We start from the raw sequence: 18,931 nt of genomic DNA on the forward strand, positions 1-18,931 counted from the left end.
TACCCAAGGCCTCCCCAACCCACTGGAATATCCCATTCCCCACAATTGCTTCCCCCCCCCCTCTCCCCAACCTGCCTCACCGGGTCCCTTACCATGCGAAGGTCTAGCAGGCTCTCTCTCCTACTCAGCTCTTGGCCGCCGCGTGGGCCCCTCGGAAGCTCCGTTTGGACCTCCGGAGGCCTTGCCCACCTTTTACAGGCCGAAATCCGCCCCTCGGAAGCTCCATTTCGGCCGGCAATGTTCAGGACGAACGTCGCAGTCTCTGCGGTGGTTCGTAAGGGCGAAAAACTGCGTTGGTGCCGCAGGATTCATACTTTCGGGACTTGTTCGCAAATGTTAAAAGGGGTGTGTGTGTGTGTGTGTGTGTGTGCTTTTCGCGTAACTCCAAACATTCGCTAAGGGAACGCTCACAATTTGGGGATTACCGATACTCCTTAAAGAACAGAATTTGATTCTTTATCAAGAACTTTGACTTCAGCAAAGCTGTAACTTGGCAAAGACGATTATTGCAAAAGGGGGGCGGGAGTTTATTGGTAACAAATGGGAGTCAAAATGTCTGCATGATTGAAATCTCTTTAGTGCCCAAAATGAAAACAAAAAATAAATAACGGACCAGTGTGTTTCTACGTTGTTTTAATGCTTGTAAGAATGGAAATTTCATATGGATACCGATCAATATACACGGTCAAAAAATACCGAGAGGGTTGGGATTTTGTTCCAACTAATAAATATTATTAAAAGTCAAAGAGATTTTTCAGCTGCGAAGATGTGAGATTTCTGCCCGATTTTTGGGTCACTGCTGCTACAAAGTTAAGGGCTTGATGACTACCATTAAGTGTTGTCCCTTTTGATTCTTAACAAATGTCTCTTGTCCTTTTATGTACACACACGAGAGCAAATTCCTTCCGTGCCCAATCACACTTGGCCAATAAAGAGTCCGATCCTTATTCCTCTTCTATTCACAGATCTGGGGGAGGGCGGGAGGGGGCTTTGCAACCTGTAGCGTTGGGGGTCTCTGAGCTGGATGTTTTCTTTGCAGACGTTTTATTACCAAACTGGGCAACATCCTCAGCAAACGAGGGACCCCGCACTTCAACCCTCACCTGCGAATATTCTCTTCAATGGGAACCTCGGGAGCGTTTTTCCTTAGGACGCCTCCCGAAGAAAAAGGAATGAAATAAAACTACGGCCGCGGCGTCGATGCCCTTGCGGGTGGGGGTGGGGGTGGAAGGGTCTCATGCAGTGGCGGCTTCCGTAGAGACCCCCTCCCAGAGCTCTGGGCCGGCAGAGAACGTGTCCTGTAACCCCCGAAGCCCCCGGGCCCACCAGGCCTGCCACCAACTGGTGGGTGGGTGTCCCCTTCGGGTGGCCTGTGGGGGAGGCAGCCCCCTCCCCTTCTCTAGGGGCGTTGCAGGCGGGGCTGCCTTGGGATTCTCGGGCCGCTCGCCCATCTGATCCGGGAGGGGGTGGGCAGGAATCAGCCGGGGGCTTCCGGGAGGCGGCGGCGGCGGCAAGGGGTCGCCTGTGAGCCCCGTCGGAGGGAGGCGCCACCTGCTGGCCTGGGACAACCCTTCCCATCATCCTGAGCCCCAGGAGGCAGGACACCCACCTGCCGGAAGGGCTCTGGCTGCTCAGCCCCCTCCCTTAGACCCTTTTGGTGGGGAGGGAGGGGGTTGTCAGGCCCATGCGCTGCTCTCCGGGGGCCTTCCGTCTGCAGGAGCCCGGGAGGAGGCTGCCCCGGACGGATTCGCTTCCTTCGGCACCCCCCTCCAGGCCAGTCCCAGCCTGGAGAAGGACCGGGGGCTGAGCTGCTGCCCAGCCTCCCGCTTGGGTCCGTCCCTTGGAGGCTCTCCCTTTGGGGCAAGTGCGGCTTCCTCAGCTCCAGGAAAGAGTTTAATGGCGACGCCCTTGGCTCAGAGTCGCAAACACTCCCGGGGACCCTGGAGGCCATCCAGTCCAACCCTCGCCCCCTCCCCCAGCTCAAGGGCTGCCCAGGCCCCGCGCCTTTCTGCCAATACGGTGACCAACAGGGCAGAAGAGAAAGCGGGACCCTCGCACCCCCCACCCCTCATGTGTGGGGTCGGGTGGCAGCTCGGTTGGCTCTTCTCTGGTCCCCAGTGCAGCCAGCAGGCCAGGAAAGGGGGGGGGGGCAGGGAGACCCGCTAGGACGACTATGGTGGAGGGAATCCTGCCCTCTGGTGGTTGTGGAAGAGAACATCCGCCCCAATTGGGAAGCCCCAAGATCTTTAATCCTCCCCCCACACTTGCCCACTCTTGCAGGTCAAGGCATCAACGCAGCCGCCCTGCAGAGTTGTGGGGCCCCCTGATATTGCCCCCCCCCCGGTTCGGCTCTGTTGCACCATCAGAAGTAGGTTCAGGGGTTCCCTTGCCCATTCAGGGCATCACGGCCTTTGTGGAGGGGGGGCACCTTCCAATGTGAAGAAGGGCCTGGGCTTCCCAGGTGGGGGGCTGGGGGGGCAACACCATCTCTCTGCAGAGGCTGGGTCTCCTGCCACTCACCTGGCCTTGCAGGACCCCATCCCGCACCCCGAGTTCTTATTCTAAGCTGCAGCAGCCAGCCCAGCCTCTAAGCCCCTCCCCTCCCCATGGTGCGGAGCCTCCACTCGCAGGAGCAGTCCACCACCAAAGGGGCCCTGCTCCGGAGCCTCAGACAGAGGGTGGAAACTGGCGGTGCTGCAACACGAGGAACTCGCGTGGGCTCCCCAAGCAAAGGCAGGCGAGAGAAGACTTGAGAACGAGTCTCCCCCAGCCAGTTTTGGGGGGGGGTGTCCCAGGCGGCCCCCGGGGATGAAGGGGGCTCTGCGGGGAGCCTCCCCCTTTTAGGGGAGCCGGGTGAAGCCTCGCCCGGGCGGACAGGTTCAAGGCCCCTAGGAGGCGCGTCCCCTTTCCCACGCCAGTCCCGCGAAGGAGGCTCCTCCACGCTCCGTGCCTGAACTGACCCTCGCTGCCACTCGGGAGGAATGTCCTTCGCTCTACGGGGACTTTGGCCGCTATCTTAACTCTTCAGACCCCCTGGGAGTATCGGGGGCCAACGAGGGACTCATGGGCAGCTCCCCCCACGGGGGTCTTATTTCCGGCGGGGGGGAGGGAAAGGCCACGCGTGGGCATAGCAAGGGCTTCCAACCCGCGTGGCGTGGATAGGCCCGCCGGAGCACACACATCCCCGGGAGCCTCGCGGAGGGGAGCAGCCGGGCAGGAGGGGTGGCTCAGGGTTCCACGCGGGGGCATCTTCCTGAGGGGCCTCCCATTGCGGGGCAGGGCAGGATCGCCTCCGCCCACCTGGCCTCCGAGCCGGGAAACGAAACCGAAAGACGCGCGGGGGCCCCCTGCTGCTTCTGCGCAGGCGCCGAGTCGGTTCTCAGCCTCCCAGGCGGGGCGATCGGCGGGCTGAGCGCAACTGCTTTCCGACACGAGGCAAAGTTGCGCCCTCTGTCCAGGCTCCGGTGGGGAGGGGGCTGCTCCTCGCCCTTTGCCCGACAGACGGCAGGCCCTTCGGAGGGGGGGGGGGCTGTGCTGGCTGAAGGTCCGAAGGAGCTTTGCAGGCGAGGTCCCCTCCCCCTAAAAAGAAATTTGGAGTTTCCTCTATTGGTTGCAGGAGGGGAGGGGGGGTTCGGTGCTAGGGGATTGGCAGGGAAGGGAGGGGCTCAGGAGGGCAAAGGGAGGGGGGTCTATGGGGCTCAAGGCTTGCTTATTCCCGGGGCCAGGACCCACAGAGACCCCTGGGCTGGCTGGGCTGAGCTGCAGGGCACCAAAAAGAGGGGACGGATGGCCAGAGAGGCCGCCCCAGACCCCGAGGGGGCTTCCCTCACTCTCTTATCCGGCCACTGGGCAATCTCCCCCCCCCATACATTTGCCATGAGCCCCCTTGCTTGGCCAGTTCTGGCTGCTGCTCTGCCCCACTTCCCCCAAGACAGGAAAGTCTGGGAGGAGGGGCGGGGGGGGGTTTCAAAAAAAATTACTACCAATTTTGTGGGCGTGGCTTGGAGGTTGTGTGACTGGGTGGGCGTGGCCAACCTCATGTCACTCACCAGGAGATGTCATGGATTGGGTAAAATGTGAGGAAGCTTACTTAACAATGCTCTTGCTGTCCTAGTAAACTCCTTCTCCTTTCTAGCAATTTTCCTCTCTGTTAGAGGTACCAAAATAATCGAGATAACGTAAGGTTTTCTGCTGCAGCAGGGGATTGGACTAGATGACCTCCGAGTAGCCTTCTAGCCCTAAATTACTGTGCCTTTCTTTCATTCTCTCTTCCCTCTGTGGGATGCAACCCCCCCTCCCAATAAAATATTACTCTCAGAAATGCTCATTCCACATGCCTGCCAGATAGATAATAATGAGCCTATAGAAAGTTTGGCTTCATTCACAAGCATTACTACGGGTCAGGTCTGGTATGCCGGACTTTCACTACTTCTGGCAATAACCAGACAGGACCGGGAGGAACCCACCTCTGGTGGTGGTGGGGGGTTAAGGTCTCTGAGACTAAATCGGAGGAGGGCTTCAGAGCACCTTCCCTGCAGGAGGGGCTAGAAGGCACCCCTCAAGGAACCCCCCTCCTGTGGAGGAGGAGCCAATGAGCAGCTTTCCCTTCCAGGCTCAGCAAAGGGAGAAACGGAAGGGAAGAGCCCCATGGCGGCCTCAGGGGAGCAGACGGCCTTGGGGCAGCTGGGCCAGGAAGCCACCTGCCCACTCTGCCTGGACTTCTTTGAGCAGCCGATGGTCCTGTCCTGCGGCCACACCTTCTGCCACCACTGCCTGGCCCCGCTGGGCACCAGGTTCTCCTGCCCCCAGTGCAGAGCCATGGTGAACTCCAGCAGCGCCTGCCCCAACCAGGCCCTGGCCAACATCGCCTGCCATTTGAAGAGCCCCCGGCCGTCACAGGGAGCCCAGGAGGAGAGCAATGGCCACCGGCTGTGCCAGGAACACGGGCAGCCCCTGCAGAGTTTCTGCTCCAGCGAGAAGAGACTCCTCTGCCCCGGCTGCCTGGGGGGGCACCAGGACCACCCCCTCCTCTCTCTGCCCGAGGCTGCCCAGGAGTACAAGGTAGGGGGAGGGCACCCTGGGGCCAAGCTTTGCAAGTGGGGGGGGAGTTGGGCAGCCCAATTGCTTGGGCCACTCCATCAGCTCTTTGGGGGGGGGGGCTCAGGCAGAGGGCCCCCCAAAGCCCCCAGAAAGATGGGAAGGTGATCCTGGCAGCAGTGAGAGGCCCACAAAGGCTACCACTTAAAAAATGGCGGAGGAGGGCCAGGCTCTTCTTCGGCAGTGAGAGAGGAGATGGGGGGGTGAAGGGGGCGGACTTTCAGTTCTCGCCTCCTTGTGGGCCCCTTCCCGCCCCTGGACCCCTCAGCAGGGCCTCTCTTTGAGCGTAGCACAGGGTCTTTGTGGGCCCCCTTTGGGTGGGAGCGCTGCCATTGTGGAACCAGGAATGGCACCCTCTCCTCCACATGCAGGACCTGCTGGATGGCCTCCTGGAGCCCCTGAGGAAGGAGGGGCAGAAGCTGCTGGAGCAGAGGGAGGAAGAAGACCAGAGACGGCAGGAGTGCCAGGTGGGTCTCTCGGGGAGGGGGCAGGAGGCAGCCCCCCAGGGATGCTGCTTCTGTGTCAGGGAAATCTCCCCCCCCTCCCTCTGAGTCCCCCCTCTTCTGCCTCTCCATCCCCAGGAGCAATTTGCCGCCGAGAAGGAGAAGGTGGGCCTGGCGCTGGAGTCCCTGCAGGAGCTGCTCCGGGAGAGGCAACCGCTTTGGCTGGCCTGGCTGGCCGAGCAGGAGGAGAAGATGGAGGCCGAGTGGGGGGTCGCCCTGGCCCAGCTCTCTGGGGAGGCCTCCCGCCTGCAGCAGCTGATTGGCCAGACGGAGAGGAAGTACCGCCAGCCGGATGGGGAATTCTTGCAGGTGGGGGGAGGGGCTCTTGCTGGCCTCAAGAGGGGGGAGCAGAGGGTTCCCGGGGGGGGGACACCGGCCACCCTTAGAAGGGTCCCAGACCCACTTCTCTGTTCTCCTCTTTCAGGAGATCCAGGACACCGTAGAGAGGTAGGTGCCGTCTTGCATTTCTCCGCCTCTGTCCTTGTGGGTCACTTTGTGCTCAGAATTCCTTTAGGATTTTGTCACCGAGAGATGCCGATTGTGGGACTTTTGTTGCCCTCTGAGCTCGATTGATTTCCTCCAGACGTTTCATTACCCCACTAGGTAACATCACCAGTGCTGGGAGGGAGTGGGGTTCGCTCCCTCTTGATATACAAGTACCGTGTTTCCCAGAAAATAAGGCAGGGTCTTGTTTTCTTTTGACCCCCAGAAATAAACACTTGGCCTTATTTTCAGGGAGGTCTTATTATTTTTGAGGTGCAGGAGGCGGCGAGCGAGGCGGCGAGCGTGGTCACCTCATGGCTGTGGCTGGGTTGCCATATTTTCAGGGTGGGCTTATTTTATCGCATGCGCTCAAAAGCCCCGACTGGGCTTATTATCCGGGGAGGTCTAACTTTTGGGGAAAGGGACGGTCGCCCTCAGTCGCCCTCGGCTTTCTGGCTTGGTGGTTGGTCTCTCGTTAAGCTGTAAGCAACACAGACGAGGAAGCTGCCGATGCAGAGAATCCAACAGCAAAGAACAACCTAACCAGGGATCCACTAAGGAGGTAACAAGAGCAGGCCAGTAGCGCAGGCAGTCCTTGATTTACGACCACAGCTGAATCCAAAATTTATGTTACCAAGTGAGACAGTTGTTAACTGCGTTTTGCCCCCCTTTAACCCACAATTGTTAATGAATCACTGCAATTGATAAGTCACTAACGCCTTACTCCTTGGTGTAGTAGGATCAGAATCACATAGAGGTTTGTGTTACGTTTGTGTCTTTCCTCGCTTCTTTACTGGACTATACACTGGTTCAGTGCGCAGAGTGGCTTGCGATCAAAGCAACGAACAACGCCCGCATAACAAACGAGCCAGGATTCATACCACATCCTAAACTCAGGTTTCCCAAATTCACCTGGCAAGATGCTGGAAAGGGCTGGTTTGTTTCACACACCCCACGGCCCCACCCCATTCCCCCGTATTGTGGGGAGACAGCCGGGTAGCTGTGTGAGGCCGCCCTCCTTGTGTCGCAGGTGCCGGAGTTACGTGGTGGGGCGCGTAGAGAGTGTCTCCCAGGCTGCAAGGCAGACACAGCACCGCCATGAAGAAAAACGCTTCTGTAAGGCAGATTGTGGACAGTTACAAAGGTGAGGGGCCCTTTGAGGAGGGGCTGGGGGGGTCCGGGTCCCCCTCAGGAGGAACTGCAGGAGTTCTGGGGGGTTCTGGGCCCCTCTTCTGCCCCCCCCCCTTGTACTGGGGGATTTCAGGGGAGACGGATCCAATCTAGCTCCATCCAATCTCTGGCTGGATAAGGGGGGGACTGCCTCTTCCCCCATCAGTCACCCCCCAAACCATGGCCCTTGGGGGGGGAGGGGAGTCACTGGGCATCTGGGAGGCACCGAGATGTTGCTGCCAACAAGGGGGGCTTCTGCTCACGGGCATCCCCCACGGGTGGCTGTTTCTCACTCCGGCCCCGTTTTTTCCTCTGAATCTCAGACTCCCTGCAGAAGATTCTGACCAGGGAGAACCTGGAGCAACCTCTGGCCACGGGTAACCCCCTGGGGCTGGGGGGGGCAGGGGCAGAAGGAGGCAGTGGGGGGAGGGGCTGGCAAAGACCACCTGGCCTCACAGCAGCGTTTTGCCCAGAGCGCCAGGAGTGACGCCTGCCAGGAGTGGCCTCCTCCGTGGGGTGGAAACCCCGTGTCTGCAGGGCCCCAAAGGCAGCCTCTGGGGGAGTCAGGGGTCCCTCAGTAGCCACACGGACCGGCCCTTCCCTGCCACGCCTTGGCCGCTCCAGGAAAGAGCCCCGTTTGAGAGGGCATCTGGGCAGGACTTCCGGGGCAAAGAAGAGCCCAGCAGGAGAGGGGGGGGAGGGGGGCTCAGTTTCGAGATGTGCCTGGTGAGAAGTGGGGGAAGGGGGCTTCTTCAGAAAGAACAGCCTGATCTTAAACTTTTCCTCCTTCCTCCCCAGCACCTGCTCCAATGAAGCCAAGAAATAAAGGTAACGGCGCACTGCGGAGAAGGGACCTTTCCATGGAGGGGGTGGGGACCGGCAGAAGCGCCCTGTGGCCGATGTTGGGCATCCCGGGCCTGGCAAGGGCCCTGCCTGAGCCAACTCTCAGCCCTCCAGGCTGCCTGTAAACGGGGGGACCCCAAAGCAGCCACCCAAATGTGGTGGGTGGGCCTGGGCAGCTGCAGAGGGCTCTCGGGGGGTGGGGGAGAGTTTTGGCCAGTGTACAAGCCCCCCCCCCCCAGGAAGGTTCCTGTTGCCTGGCTCTGGTGCCCCCTCGGGGAAGAGCACTAAACCCACCACCACCAATAGTGGCAACTTGGGAGAAGCAGAAACACAGGGAGTCCTCGACTTACGACCACAACTGAGCCCAGAGTGTCCATTGCTACTGTGTTTTCCCCCCAAATAAGACAGGGTCTTATTTTCTTTCGACACCCCCCCCCCGAAATAAGCACTTGGCCCTTATTTTTGGGGAGGCTTTGTTTTCGGGGAGGACTTATTTTTGGGGAAACAGGGTAAGTGAGGCAGTTGTTAATTTTGTCCCATTTTATGACCTTTCTTGGTGCAGTTGTTAAGGGAGTCCCTGCAGCTGTTAGCAATACGGTTGTTAAGTGAATTTGCAAAAGGGGACGCAGGGGGTCACCAAAGGGGATTTTACGTCCGTGGGACTCTGCACACCCCTTCATGAATCCATGCCAGCTGCCAAGCATTCAAATTTTGACCAGGTGACCTAGGGGATGCTTCAGTGGTCATAAGTGCAAAAAACAGTCATAAATCACTTTTTCAGTGCCATTGTAACTTCCAGCCGTCACTAAATGAACGGTTGTAAGGTGAGGACCACCTGTGCTATCTCCAGGTGCCCTGGGCGATTAAAGTAAACGCAGGGCCTCTCCTGGGTCGGACCCTCGGCCCATCTTGCCCTGCTGGTGACCCACCAACTGCCCATGACCCCCCCACCCTTCAGAGGCAGCCCCACTGACCTCAGGCTGCAGAGACCCACCCTATTTACGAATTGGTCCGACCTTTTTTGGGGGGGGGGGTGGGCTTGTCAGGCACCAAGTCTCAGGGCTCCATAGATGACCCAGTATCCTCCCTTTGCCATCCTGCTGCCCTTTGCCCGCTAAGCAGGTGGAGAAGCCACTCTGCTCCATGCTTTCCCTCCCCCTCGGTTCCCTTCCCGCCTTAACATTTTCTGTTCTCCGTCCTACAGACTACGACAAGCTGGACGACTCAACCGCCCACCCCCGGCTCTGGTGCCACAACTCCGTTGTGACTTGGAACCCTAATTACCAGGAATTCCCGGAGACGCCAGAGAGGTTCGACCGGGAATTGTGCGTCCTGGGCCGTGCGGGATACACCACAGGATGGAAGTGGTGGGAAGTGTCCGTTGAGGAGGCAGACTGTGTCCCTGTGGGGGGCAGAGCATGCTGGGCCATCGGGGTGGCCAGGGAGTCCGTCCGCAGGAAGGGGGGCTTCCAGCTGAGCCCCCAGGAGGGAATCTGGGCCCTGGGGAAGAGGGTTGGGCAGGGGGAGATTATCGCTTTCTCCAAGGTTCCGCATAAGGTGATCTTGCAAGGGCCGCTGCAGACGCTGCGGGTGAGGCTGGGCTACGAGGCAGAAACGGTGGAGTTCCTGGATGCGGATACGGAAATTTCCCTCTACACCTTCCAGACGGGGCCCTTCCATGGGGAGACGCTCCGGCCTTTTTTCTATGTGGGCCACAAGGGGGTCATCCTTAGACTAGGGAAAGGTATTTGGGTCTGATAGTCCTCCACTTACAACAGTCCCATGCATTGACCAAAGTTACCACAGCATTGAAAAAAGCCCCTTGGGACCATTTCCCACTCTTAACGATCGTTGGCAGCATCCCCGGGGTCACCTGATCGAAATTCGGATGCATAATTAAACTGGAAGATGGGATTAATGAAATATTGTTATTTTAAGAGAAATTTATATCATGATTTATATATGTTTAATTAACTTAGAAGATGGGATTAATGGGCTATTGTTACTTTAAGAGAAACCTATATTATGATTGTTGGGAGGAGAGGGGGTACAATATGTACTTTAAGAGGGGGGGGAGGGGAGGGGGTAAAGTATCTGGTATAATATTTGAATGAGAATTTTTTTTGGGTTGGGGGGAGGGGAGGGGGCATAGTATCTGTATGTGATTTACATTGTATGGCAGGGGGGGTTAAAAGGGGGAAAATTTGTTTGTATAAAACTTTTTCAATTAAAAAAAAAGAAAAAAATTCGGACGCTTGGCGAGTGGCTCGCGTTTAACGACAGTTTCAGCATCCTGCAAATCACACGATCCCCCTTTTGCGAACCCCTCTGACCATGGGGAAGCCAGAGTCCCTACGGGGAGAGGGGGCGGTCTATAAATTGAATAAAACCTAAACCTAAACTCAACGGCCGCGTGGCTCATTTTAAGAACGGCAGTAATTCGCTTAGCATGTGTGGTGAGAAAAGTCGTAGAATGGGCCAAAACAAATTTCTCACTTAGCAACATCCATTTTGGGCTGAGCTGTGGTCGTAAGTTGAGGACTATATACAGGTGGCCCCAGGGCAGCCCTCCACCTTAGTCACCTCCCCATTTCCTGCTCATTTCCTGGGTCCTTTTCCATGGGGTGTGTGGGGAGCGGACGTAGCTTGAAGCAGAAGAGGTGGGGGGCTGTAGATGAGGCTCGGCCCCATTTCCTGGCGCCTTTAGGACCGCATCTGGGAAACCCCCCCCCCCCCCCGTTTTGTCTGCTAGGGTGTCGGCCTCTGTATCGCTCGCTTGCTATTGGCTGCCATAGTAATGGGGAGGGAGGGGGTTTGGGGTATTTGGGAGGGGAAGGGTGCTGGAGGAGACGTCTGGGGGTGAAGAGGGAGTTTTGTTCTTCTGCTCCTGCTGAAGGCTTCTTGTGTTTAGACCTGGTCAACGTCAACCATCTCTCTGCACACCTGCTGGATGACGCCACCTGAAGATGCACCCCACATGACACCCGTGGGGGCTGCAGATTGGACATTCAGCTTGGGGTTGTTGGGGGGAAGGATTTGGGTAAACTTTTGATATGTAAAACTTCACGCCTTTAGCCTCGGACCTTGCCTTACTGTCGCTGCTATCACTTCATATCCAGTAAAAGTAACTTTTCTCTAAAACCATGGAGTTGGGGGGTTTCCTTTCTTGGATTTTGAAGGAGGCACACCTGACATAAGGTCTCTTGGTCCCTTGAATTTGATGGTTTTCTTGCAGAGGTTGCTTGGCCCAAACTAGGCCCCATTCTGGTGGTTAGCGGGGGTGGGTGGGGGTTACTCTCAGTTTGTGCTCAACTAAAAGGAAACCCCCCACTGCCTTGTAGCACTGATGATGGTACGTATTTGGCAGTGGTGAAATTTAATTTTTTTTTACTACTGGTTCTGTGGGCGTGGCTTGGTGGGTGTGGCAGGGGAAGGATGCTGCAAAATCCCCATTCTCTCCCTGCTCCTGGGGCCAGCCAGAGGTGGCATTTGCCAGTTCTCCAAACCACTCAAAATTTCCGCTACTACTACTACTACTCCAGAACCTGCTGGATTTCACCCTGCTATTTGGGTTGTGAAACTTTTGCAAGGAAACAGACAAGCTCAGGGAGCCACCAAGGAGCCCTCGAGTCCACCCTGAGCTACAAAGATTCTCCTTAATTCGTCTCTGGATTTGAGAGAGAGACTTTGTCCTGGGCAGAGGGGCTCCTTTGTTGTCGTCCCCCCAAATACAACCCCCCCCCCAAATCATTCATGCAAAGCCAACAGCATTTATCAAGGTGGGACTCCTTTTGTGGGGCAAACAAACACAACACAGGCCCTGGATAGAGGTGGCGAGTGACCAAGCGAAGGCGTGGATTGGATGTGAGATTTGGGCCGTAGGAATCCTTGACTCCAGAGATAACCGTCCACAAGGGGAGAGATTTGTGGATTGCGTTGCTCCTGGGTTGGTGTCTCACTTTTAAACTTGCACATGTAATTCAAGGGCTTCCAGGATTATGGTCTCGGTTGTGTAGTTGCCAGGAAAGCAAGTTGTCGCATGCACAGCCCTCCCGAAAGGGCCAGGAAGGGAGCAGCTCTTGGCTGGAGGAGGTTGGGGCACTGACAGCGATGACACCCCCATCCCCCACACCCCTCTCCCCTGCAAGCTTTGTGTTTATGCTTTGTTTTAGTTTTTGCAATTCAAGTCCGTTTTGTATTTGTAGTTGTGAAAGATTTGCAAGTGTTTTATCTTGCGCAGAGTCTCCTCCAACCGTGGGGGTGGGTGGCAAATCTGCCAGATAAATAAAAATGGCGAAGGAAACCGGCCTTGGCTAAGAAGAGGGAAACGTGCTTTTTAATTGTTAAAATAAGAGGCTGCACCAACCTTCCCCTTTTGGAAAACCCCAACAACTCTGAAGCCTTGGATTCCAGCTGCCCCCCCCCCCGCTCCCCTCCCCCGGCAGATGTGGGTATCTCTCTGGGGAGTTGACACCGTAGGCTGCAATCAGGCTGACCCAAACCAGGGCCTGATCGCAGCACAACCCTGGACACTCAAGGCAAGGGGCTGACCTTGGTTGGCTCCCCCCCCCCCAAACCTCCTTCAGCCAAGGGCAAGGTTGGTCCTGACCCCCCCCCATCCCCTCCCCTTCCGCCCAGCCCTTCTTGGCTGCCTTCCATAGGAGACCGGATGGAAGCCCAGATTGGAAGCCCTTTAATGGTAACAGACTTGGAAGGGACCTTGGAGGTCATCTAGTCCAACCCCCTGCTTGCACAGGAAACCTATACTAGGGATTTGAACTGCCGACCTTTCTGATCAACAAGCTCAGTGTCTTAGCCACTCCAAGATCCCCCACTGGCTATATGGCTGCATCTCCCCTCCCCACATGGTGGGACTCCCCTCCAGGCTCTGCCCAGGTGCTCCTCCTGCATCCTCCTCGTCTCTAGGGAGGGGGGCATCATTTTCTTCTTAACCCGCCCCCCCCCCAGCCTCTCCCAAACAGCTCCCTCCAAAGGTGGATTTTGAACAGATTCTCTCTCCACTCAGCTGGACTCATTTTCAAGGTTGCGAGGCTCCCTTTTCTCCTGGCCTGACGGGGGGGGGAGGGGGCTTCTCTGGGGAAGGTGGTGTAGAGGCCCTCAACATCACACCCCACAGGTCACTGCATGCTTGGTGGTCTTGTCCTCCGACTGTCCCTTCCTGGCTGGATCCAAATGGTCACATGGGAGGGAGGCCCAGGTGGGCTTTCGGTGGGTGGGTGGGAGTTCATTAACACTTCCACTCCCAGAGCTGTGCCCATCCTTGCAATGCCAGAGGAAGAAGTTGTGGTAGCTCTTACTCTCCGGAAAGCCCCAAATGCCTTTCGGAGGCTCTGCTGGCAAGTAACCGCGGCTGAAAGGCTGGAGTTGGCCACGTGGGAGCAGGTGAGCTTGTTTGCCCGATGCCAGCCTCTCAGGGGGACACAGAGACACGTGTTGCCGAGTTCACAATTGTTATCTGCCTTGGTAGCCCCTTGCAATATGAAGTCGGGCAGGGCTCAAGAGTTCGTGGCTAGCGTGAACTTAGCCCCTCTGGACTTCCCGGGAAGGTTACGGCAGAGAGCGAAGACCGTTGCAGGCAAACTCTCTGGATTCGGCAAGGCATTTGACCAAGTAGACCACAACCTACTTCTTGGTTAGCTAGTAAGAAGTGGGACAGAAGCATCTCCACCAGAGGGATTCCTAACTGGCTGACAAACCCTACCCAATGAGTAGTAGCCCTTAATGGGTCTGCCTCTACCTGGAGGGAAGGAAGCAGTGGGGCACCCAGAGGTTCCCTCTTAGGCCCAGGACTCTTCCATATCTTCATAAACGACTTGGATGAGGGAACAGAAGGGGAAATTTTCTCCAAATTTGCAGATGACACTAAGCAGGCAGGAATAGCCAACACCCTAGTGATGGCTAACCTTTTTGTAAAGGCGTGCCAAAATGCCTAGACCTACAATGGAATAACGCCCCACCTACCTGCGCACAACCCCCCCCCCACACGCGTGACCCCCACATGGATGCACATGCCCCCCTGCAGGCGTGTGTGTGTGTATTGCCCCCCCCAGGCTTCCCTGAAGCTGGGGAGGTTGAAAAACAGCCTCCCCGGGGAACCTCTGGAAAGCAGAAACAGAAACCGCTTCCAAACTTCTGTTTGGCGCGTTGGGCCCATTTCCCCCCCCCCCTCAGGCTTCAGGGAAGCTTCCCGGAGAGCCTGGAGAGGGTGAAAAACAGGCCCAACAGGCCAACCGGAAGTTTGGAAATGAACTAGAAATCCAGTCAAGTGGCTGCCCAGTCATTTCTTGAAAACTGCCAGTGACAAAGGACCAAAACTCTGGGAAACAAGCTTTCCCATTCTTGGATTGTTCTCGCTGCCCGGAAATTTCTTCTTACTTCTAGGTTGGAATTCTCCTTCAAAAGCTTCCACCTGCTTTTGCCGCTGGACGGTCCGTATGGACCTAAACCGTCCTGCAGAGACGGTGATCGGGAAGAATACGTCTTGGTGATCTCAGGGACCCCGCAAAGTCCCTGATTGATCCAAGAGAAGTTCTTCTAGCCGGCGACAAGAGCACAGCCAAAAGCTGATAAAGTTGGGACAGCTCCGGAACGGAAGGAAATGGAAAGAGAAAGTGTTTACAGCTGGTGAGGAAATTTTAATGTTTTAAAAGAGACAAAAAACCTTAAAGCTAAATTAAATTTGAGAACAGAAGAAATAAGTGGCGAAATTAAGCTACATTTGGATTGCATTGGACAGTGTGTTATCTTTCATTGTAAATGCTATTTTATGGATGGAATTTGCCCAAGCCTTTTAAAGTGAACAGATTAGTCTTTCTTCTATTTTTTTTATTTTTGTAATCTATGGATTAAAATCCTTTTTTTTTTCATTTCTACATGAGTTTTTTTTCCTATTTTCTACTTCATTTCATTCAAGAATTTTACTTCTTTTAAACCTGGAATATAAAAAAAGATAAAAAAGGAATACAAAGAGGATTGTAACATTAGAGGGAAAAGAAGTAACATTGCCACTTGGAGGCTGGAGGCTTGGAAACATTGTACTTTCATTTCTTTCTTTGATCATTTTGACTTTGCGCTTCAAGGCCTTGCAGCTTGTTTACAGAGAGTGATAAGAAGAGCACGGTTTGTTTATGCAGGTGTTCTTTTGAACCTTATTGGCAACTGGAGAAAAGTGAAAACAACAATCTTTCTTATTGTGAAAGATTATAAATGAATTTGTGGTTGATTTAATAAAAAGCTCTGAAAGCCAGAGTGGCAGTGTTTACCAGTTGGAAGAATGGCACATCAACATCAAAAAGAAACCTCAACATTGCAAATGATAATGTTTGAAATTCAAAATTTACTAGAAGTATCAGAGAGAAATGAGAAGAAGCTGGAAAACATAAGAGCATATAACAGCAAAATATGATGGAGAATTTGGAGATTTTTATCAATTGGAAAAAGTGGAGGTTAGAGACCTAAAAATGAAGCTCTGCAGGGGCTGCCCATGTTCCTGGCACAGCCGGTGGCCATTACTCTCCTCCTGGGCTCCCTGTGACGGCCGGGGGCTCTCCAAATGGCAGGCGATGTTGGCCAGGGCATGGTTGGGGCAGGCGCTGCTGGAGTTCACCATGGCTCTGCACTGGGGGCAGGAAAAGCTAGTGCCCAGCTGGGCCAGGCAGTGGTGGCAGAAGGTGTGGCCGCAGGACAGGACCATCGGCTGCTCAAAGAAGTCCAGGCAGAGTGGGCAGGTGGCTTCCTGGCCCAGCTGCCCCAAGGCCGTCTGCTCCCCTGAGGCCGCCATGGGGCTCTTCCCTTCCGTTTCTCCCTTTGCTGAGCCTGGAAGGGAAAGCTGCTCATTGGCTCCTCCTCCACAGGGAGGGGGGGTTCCTTGAGGGGGTGCATTCCAGCCCCCCCCTCCTGCAGGGAAGGTGCTCTGAAGCTCCGGTTGAAGCCCAGAGGCCTTAAAGCCCCCCCCACACACACACACAACCCCTAGGCTTTCCAGTCCTGGGGGAAGTGGGGCAGAGAAGCAGGCAGCACTGGCCAAGCAAGGGGGGCTCTCTGGCAAACGGATGTGGGGGGGGGAGGTTGCCCAGTGGCCGCCTCTCTGACTATCCATCCCGTCTCTTCGGTGCCCTCCAGCTCAGCCCGGCCAGCTCTGGGGTCTCTGTGGGTCCTGGCCCCGGGAATAAGCAAGACTTGAGCCCCATAAACCTGGCTAGGTGGCTGAGCTTGTCGATCAGAAAGGTCCCCAGTTCGACCTGCGTGAGCAGTTGATCTAGATGACCTCTAAGGACCCTTCCAACTTTGTTAGTTAAACAATTAGACACCCCCCCTTTTTTTTGCCCTCCTGAGCCCCTCCCTTCCCTGCCAGTCCCCTAACAGGGAGGCTCCCCCCCCACAACCTATCGGGAGCACCAAGAGGAAACTCCGAATTTCTGGGGGGCGGAGGGGACCTCACCTGCAAAGCTCCTTCGGCCCTTCCCCCAACACAGCCTCCCCTCCCAAGGGCACCGGAGCCTGGACCGAGGGCAGCTTGAACTGAGAACGGGCTCTGCGCCTGCGCAGAAGCAACAAGGGCTCTCCGGAGCTTTCGGTTTCCTTTCCCGCCTGGGAGGCGAGGCGGGCGGACTCGGTCCTGCACCGCCCAGCCCCCGCCTGGATCGCTGAGCCGCCCCTGCTGCCCGGCTGCTCCCCTCCGCGGGGTTCCTTTCCACGCCACGCGGGTTGGGGGAAGCTGGCCACGCGTTGAGCACGGGCGCCGTGGGGGCTTCCCTCTCGCAAGACCCCCGTGGGGGAGCTGCCCGGGATTGGCTTCCTGGCCCACCCACCCCCGACGCTCCCAGGGCGGCCAAAGTCCCCGTGGAGGCTGCTTCCCTCGGGGGGCGACCCTCCCGAGTGGGGGCGAGGGGCTGTCCGGGGCTCCCCAACCTTGGCAACTTTTAAGCCTTGTGGGCGTCAACTCCCAGCTAGGCTGGCTGGAGGATTCTGGGAGTTGAAGTCCACAAGTCTTAAAAGTTGCCAAGGTTGGGGAGCCCTGCCTCGGGGCGCAGAGAGGAGGAGGAGGAGGAGCCTCCCTCGCAGGACTGGCGTGGAAAAGGGACTCGGCCTCCAGGGCCCTTGAACCCGCCTGCCTGAGGGCCAGGGCCGGCGGTGGGTTGCTCCCTGTTCGGCGCAGTTCAGCGGCCGCGTGTGCGGGAGCCCGCCCTAGTCAGAGTACTCGCAACCCACCGCTGACCCGGGGCGGCTAAAACCACCAGCAAAGGCCCGGAGGAACCACCCGGCTCTTCCTCCTGGAGGAGAGCTTTTACAAACGACGTTTGCCAAAAGGAGGGAGGGAGGGGAAGTTGAGGAGAGAAAGGGGGGGAAGGAAGGAGGGAGGGAGGGAGGGAGGAGAAAGGGATGGAGAAAGCACAAACAGGGCGTATGGGGAGCAGAAGAGCCCAGAATTGGTTTTGGGGAGTTTTTGGTAAGATGAATGGATGGAAACATTTAACACTGCAACGATGTTGGTTATGTAATAGTATACATGGGATTATGTGTTATGAAAATGGAGAAATAAAAAACTTTTAAATTTTTTTTGACAGTTTGTATCCTTCTATCCGTATGTTCCATCCGTGGTTTTTGTCCGGCCGAGTTTCTGTTATTCCAACTATATCCTATTTACCTTGGGTTTTTTTTTATATAAAGTTTTTTTTTATTTTTAGACATACAAAGTGTTAGATCTGGGCAACGAGAGAACAGACTGCGGACACGAAGTGACTTAACAGCTCTTTATTAGTAGTAGTAGTGATCCAGCTTGCTCTGTGGCCGGAGGGTTCCCCTTTTATAGTACTCGGGTACGCCTCTCGACCAATCAGAGCGATGCCTGTTTCCCGCTGTAGCAGCGGACCAGAGAGGAGACTTCCTCCGATATATGCTAATATCTAACACCCCTCCCCTCCTAGATGGAACGTTGTGGTTAGTAACATAGTCTTTTAGGTACGTTGGAGTTTGCCTTACTCGGGAGGAGCGTCGCAGTTCGGGTTGGTTAGAAGTGGTTGCAGGATCGGATGCCTTTTCTGTTTCTCGTTCGGGTGGTTTCGTGCCTTCGTTGCTAGGGCGTTCCGGAGTCTGCTCGGTTACGTTGCTTGGGGGTTGCTCTGCTTCGTGCTCGATCTCTTGTTCAGACCTGGGCTCGCAGGTATCGTAGTTCTCTGTATTAGGGCTCTCGAGTGGCTGACTTTGCGTTGGTACGTAGCTCTCGTCCTCGGTTCGAAGGTCTGAGTGTGCTAGGCGACCCCGAAGTTGATCGATGTGCCTTTTCCAGTTCCGCCCATCTTCCAGTTCCAACAGATACGATCGTGGACCCGTGATGCCAATGACCTTTGCCGGCATCCACAATGTCCCCCCTGCATAGTTGTGGGCGTATACTGAATCCCCTATGCTAAAACTCCGAATTTTGCTTGTAGAGTCTGGGGGTGCTGTGGCAGAGTAATTTGGGTGAAGACGGTCCAGGTGAGACCGTAGACGGCGGCCCATGAGTAGTTCAGCGGGGCTCCTACCCGTCGTTGCGCTTGGGGTAATGTGCTGAATTAGGAGGTAATGGTCAATGCGTGTTTGCCAATCACCTGGACCCATCCTAGCGAGGGCCTCTTTTGCGAATCGCACCATTCTCTCCGCCTGTCCATTTGACGCCGGATGGAATGGTGCGACGAGGGCGTGCCGAATTCCCTGACCTGCTAGATATGTCTCAAATTGCATGGCCGTGAACTGGGGCCCGTTATCGGAGACCAGGAGGTCGGGCAGGCCATGAGTGGCGAAAAGTCGCCGTAGAACCTTAATGACTGCCTCTG

General features: G+C 56.0%; 1 protein-coding gene across 1 annotated transcript; it reads left to right on the forward strand.

Annotated features, from left to right (window-relative positions):
* Positions 1-4,612: 4,612 nt before the first annotated feature.
* Positions 4,613-10,127, forward strand: LOC309395650 (E3 ubiquitin-protein ligase TRIM7-like). The gene is given in 9 exon segments (XM_081960079.1): positions 4,613-5,061; positions 5,469-5,564; positions 5,679-5,909; positions 6,025-6,047; positions 7,114-7,140; positions 7,142-7,227; positions 7,577-7,630; positions 8,052-8,081; positions 9,301-10,127. Coding segments are annotated over 9 exon segments (1,515 nt in total). The 5' UTR covers positions 4,613-4,647; the 3' UTR covers positions 9,855-10,127.
* The last annotated feature ends 8,804 nt before the right edge of the window (positions 10,128-18,931 follow it).

Source organism: Natrix helvetica, assembly GCF_964273705.1.
Source record: "Natrix helvetica genome assembly, chromosome: 1".
Classification (NCBI taxonomy): domain Eukaryota; kingdom Metazoa; phylum Chordata; class Lepidosauria; order Squamata; family Natricidae; genus Natrix; species Natrix helvetica.